At 35.2% G+C, this 3764-nt stretch overlaps 1 protein-coding gene across 1 annotated transcript; it reads right to left on the bottom strand.

Moving 5' to 3' along the window:
* Positions 1 to 1329: 1329 nt before the first annotated feature.
* LOC121263828 (small nuclear ribonucleoprotein Sm D2-like) lies at positions 1330 to 3403 on the bottom strand. Its single transcript, XM_041166908.1, has 6 exons — positions 3275 to 3403; positions 3117 to 3151; positions 2905 to 2929; positions 2256 to 2333; positions 1719 to 1823; positions 1330 to 1612 (listed from the first exon to the last, which is right to left on the bottom strand). Exons 1-6 carry the CDS (start codon positions 3386 to 3388, stop codon positions 1496 to 1498), a joined length of 474 nt encoding a protein of 157 aa, XP_041022842.1. The 5' UTR covers positions 3389 to 3403; the 3' UTR covers positions 1330 to 1495.
* Between the last annotated feature and the right edge of the window lie 361 nt (positions 3404 to 3764).

Genomic DNA, 3764 nt, shown 5'->3' with positions numbered 1-3764 from the left:
TGGTCCAAGTGATAAAGGTCTTGATCTTGGAGTATCACTCCTTTCAAGGTTCAACACCTCATGAGTGCAAATAATCCTTTGAGACCACATCTTTGGTGAAAAACCAGCAATTTAATTAGTTTTGTATAAGAAAACTTCTAAGGGTGCAATGCACGAGACTGAGGTTTACTCAACAAGAGTAGGTCCTAAGAACCTTGCCTTGAAAAGGTTTCTCGATATTAAAAATATAAAAAAAAAATTGAATGTTATAAATATGCTAATATCTTATAGAAAGTACAATTTGATTAGAGTTGGATAAGAGCCAAGTAGCCATTTGATTGAATTTGCAAATAACTATGAATAATTGCGATTGAAAGAACAATTTTGTTTCTAATTATAATTATATATATTGTGAGTAAGAATATTTTATTTTATTTTTATAAAATTTAAAAAACAAATTAAAAATGATAAACAAATTGAGTCAAGGTGAGTGCTCAATATAATACTTATTATGAGTAATTGAGGCAAGCTTGGGCATGAGAATATCTTACTTAAGTCGAGTTCGAACATCCAAAAATAGTTCATTTGATCATTTTAATAATCGAGCTAAGTTTAACCGACTTAAACCCAACTCAGTAGAAAGAATGGGAAGATAATCTACCAGGAGAAAGAACTTTATAGAATTTTATCCTGTCGAATATCTACTGAAGTTGCACCCAAAAAGAAGATAATTAATCAGAAAACTTCGTTTCTAATGAAACTTTTGACGATTGTATCAGATTACTTATATGAGGGCATAAGCTCCATCATATGGTTCATTTCTTAAATAGGAAATGACTGAAAAAATAGACCAAACCAGACTTTTTGTTCCTTACAAGAAGACTAACAATTCAGATAACACTTATTTTCTAGATGAAACTTTTAACGATTGTATCAGATTACTTATATGAGGGTATAAGCTCCATCATACAGTCCATTTCCCAAATAGGAACAGACTAAAAAATAGACCAAACCAAACTTTTTATTCCTTTTAAATCTAAAGATCAAATCAGTACGAAATGCTGCAATGCTAGGGGGGCAGGAAACCTGGAAACCATGAATTGGGAATGGTTTTTGAAAAAAAGGAGAGGGTGGTGAGAGAGTAATCACCAGACTGGGAAATATATATATTTTTTTTTGGTAAGTACCAGACTGGGAAATATATGAATCCAGAAACATAACAATACCAAACCTCACTGCACTGGGTGGGGGAGTGGGAGCACTTGTAAGCCCCCGGTCAGAGGTTAAAAAATGCGGTGATAAGGGCAAGTAATAAGTGATCAACAAGTCATGTGCAAAACAAACACGACATTAACAGTATTAGGAATGGTTTAAGCAAGCAACAATTAGTCCTACAAAAAACGGATGGCGTCTGGTTTTTGTTAAGTACACCTCAGCAAAGTTAAAGCGCAATGAACTGGATTCACATCATAATAAGTTGTTCAACTTCAGATGATCATAAGATATCCTGCAACTCTCACTTAGGGTTCCTAAGGACGATAATAACTGAGTCTCCCCGAAGAAACATCTTGCTGATAAACCTATCTTTGTTGACAGGATGTGCTTTCTTCTTGCCCTTACCAGTCTTTGGTACCTAAACCCAAAGCATAATAAGTATATTTAAATAATCAATAGTTTGCTAGACCTGATGGCATCGGACAGAGGAATTAGAGGCACAGTGCGTTGCTAAAACAACTAACCTCAGTCCACATCTCCCTGACATTTTCAAGAACCATGTTGCAGTGCCGATCAAAGGCCCTCACCCGACCTAGAAGCTTCTTGTTGTTTCGGCAGTTAATTAGCACCTTAACAACAAGCAAGAGATAGAAGGAAACAATCAGCGTCCTCATGAACACAAATCTAACTAAATAATTGTATCTCACTGGTAGACACACTGATATCACAAGCCAATAACCAAAGTATTTGTTTGAGAATTCCAAAAATGGGACCAGGGTCACTTGCGTAATACTACCCAGTTCTGGTGGTGAAAACCAACAGAACAGTGATTTTAAAAATGCACCTGATGCCTAAATTTTCAAATCTAACTAAACAATGTGCACTCCAATCCAGTCAGTTCCCAGCCGACCAAATTTTTGGGTTTACCAAAAACCCTCCTACCAATAACATCATACTTAACCCATTACACAAGCCTTTCTTTACAATCAAACAATCTATCGCTAAATTTAATAATAAAGTGTGAGCAACTTATATAACAGGCTGTTAATCTTAAATTTTACCTGTGTGTTGTTTTTAACACTCATCATCAGAACAGAGAGTGGCCCAGTGTTGAATTCCTCTTCCTCATTCTTCCCAGCCTGTCAAAAACAGTTTGGTTGAGCAGAAGTCTATGTCCAAAAGGCAGGAAATGATAAGCTTAGATCAGTACAAGGAAAAATTCTGTGAGCTAGACTCCACAGAAAAATCTTATCGAAGACACAGATTTCACTACAACACAGTTACACAGTGAACATACTAATAAAACAATATAAAAAATTTTGTTGAAATTCAGTGCCAGTGATAACAACTCTTTGTAGCTCTAATTGGTTAATAGTTGTTATTCATACACCATAGTAGATTTTTTAATTTTTCAGCTCGCTTACAAGCTACAGCCAAAAGACAGAACTCACAAAGGTGAAATAACATTCAGAAACCTGCAAAAGCTCCAACTTTAACGATTGAGTAACAGATAACATTAGAAACAGTGAAAAAATTCTACAAACAATTCTCAATTTAGTTAGACAAAGAATAATAGGTGACTAATTCGGAGCAACTAAAAAAATCCACAACGATGCTGGAGAAATTGCACAACAAAAAATCATCAGGAACAGGGCTAAATACAATTAATACACACACACACACATTTGCGTCTATAAGAAGATAACTTACAGTGGCATCCTCATCCATTGGCCTACTGCAAAAGACAAAAACGAAGAAAAAAAATAAAAATAGGAACATTAGTAAAATCTAACCATGCTTTTCGATCTATTCACAAATCGCGACTAGCAAGCCCTAGTTCTCTACCAACTTCACCGCCTATAAGAAAAAAAGAACCAAAAAGTAAAAGAGAATCAAGAAAGGAACGGAAAACCCGAAGTTACCTCATTTTGAGATTAATTCGATTCTCTAAAAGAACCTGCAAACGGAAACAAAGCTTAGATATTAAGAAATTAAAAAAAAAAAAACAATGGTGCTAAAGTTAAGAAAATCATAATCTGATGGAAACCGGAAGGGGCAATATTGAAACTAAGGAACTTACAGGATTAGGGTTAGGGTTTTGGGGGGTTTCTACTTTGTCGAGACGAGTGGAGAGGGAGAGAGATACCGTCGACCGAAAAGCCGAATCCAACGTATTTATATCGTAAGAAGACATCCCGACTGAGTAGAGAGCCCGCTACCAAACATCACGTGTAAAAGCATTTTTAAGTAGTTATTGCAACGACACAGTCACTTAGGCGTAGTCACTTGGGCGTCACAAAAGCTTTTAAGGCGATGCCTACTCGTCACAACCTTCAAATTTTTCAAATGCTTCGAATTTTTTACCTTTCCAAATTGTTATTAAGCTTCTTAAAATTTTAATTTTCTTGAGACATTTTCCCTTTTAATTTGATTGAAATTTGATGCAAAGTAATTAAATGGTAGAGACTTTTCTTGAACAGTTAATTACTAAGTATTGTTCTAACAGGCAGGCATGCGAAGTTTACCTGAATATTGAATTTGATTATGGAAATTAAGTGATTTGTGCAAGT

The sequence above is a fragment of the Juglans microcarpa x Juglans regia genome, chromosome 4S, assembly GCF_004785595.1.
Source record: "Juglans microcarpa x Juglans regia isolate MS1-56 chromosome 4S, Jm3101_v1.0, whole genome shotgun sequence".
Lineage (NCBI taxonomy): Eukaryota > Viridiplantae > Streptophyta > Magnoliopsida > Fagales > Juglandaceae > Juglans > Juglans microcarpa x Juglans regia.
This window is presented reverse-complemented; position numbering and strand designations above follow the sequence as displayed.

Coding starts and splice junctions, on each gene's coding strand:
- LOC121263828 (XM_041166908.1), bottom strand. CDS start 3,388: ATGTCTTCTTACGATATAAATACGTTGGATTCGGCTTTTCGGTCGACG. Junction 2,930..3,116: donor CGAATTAATCTCAAAATGAG/GTAACTTCGGGT, acceptor TGTCTTTTGCAG/TAGGCCAATGGATGAGGATG. Junction 1,824..2,255: donor GTGTTAAAAACAACACACAG/GTAAAATTTAAG, acceptor CTTGTTGTTAAG/GTGCTAATTAACTGCCGAAA.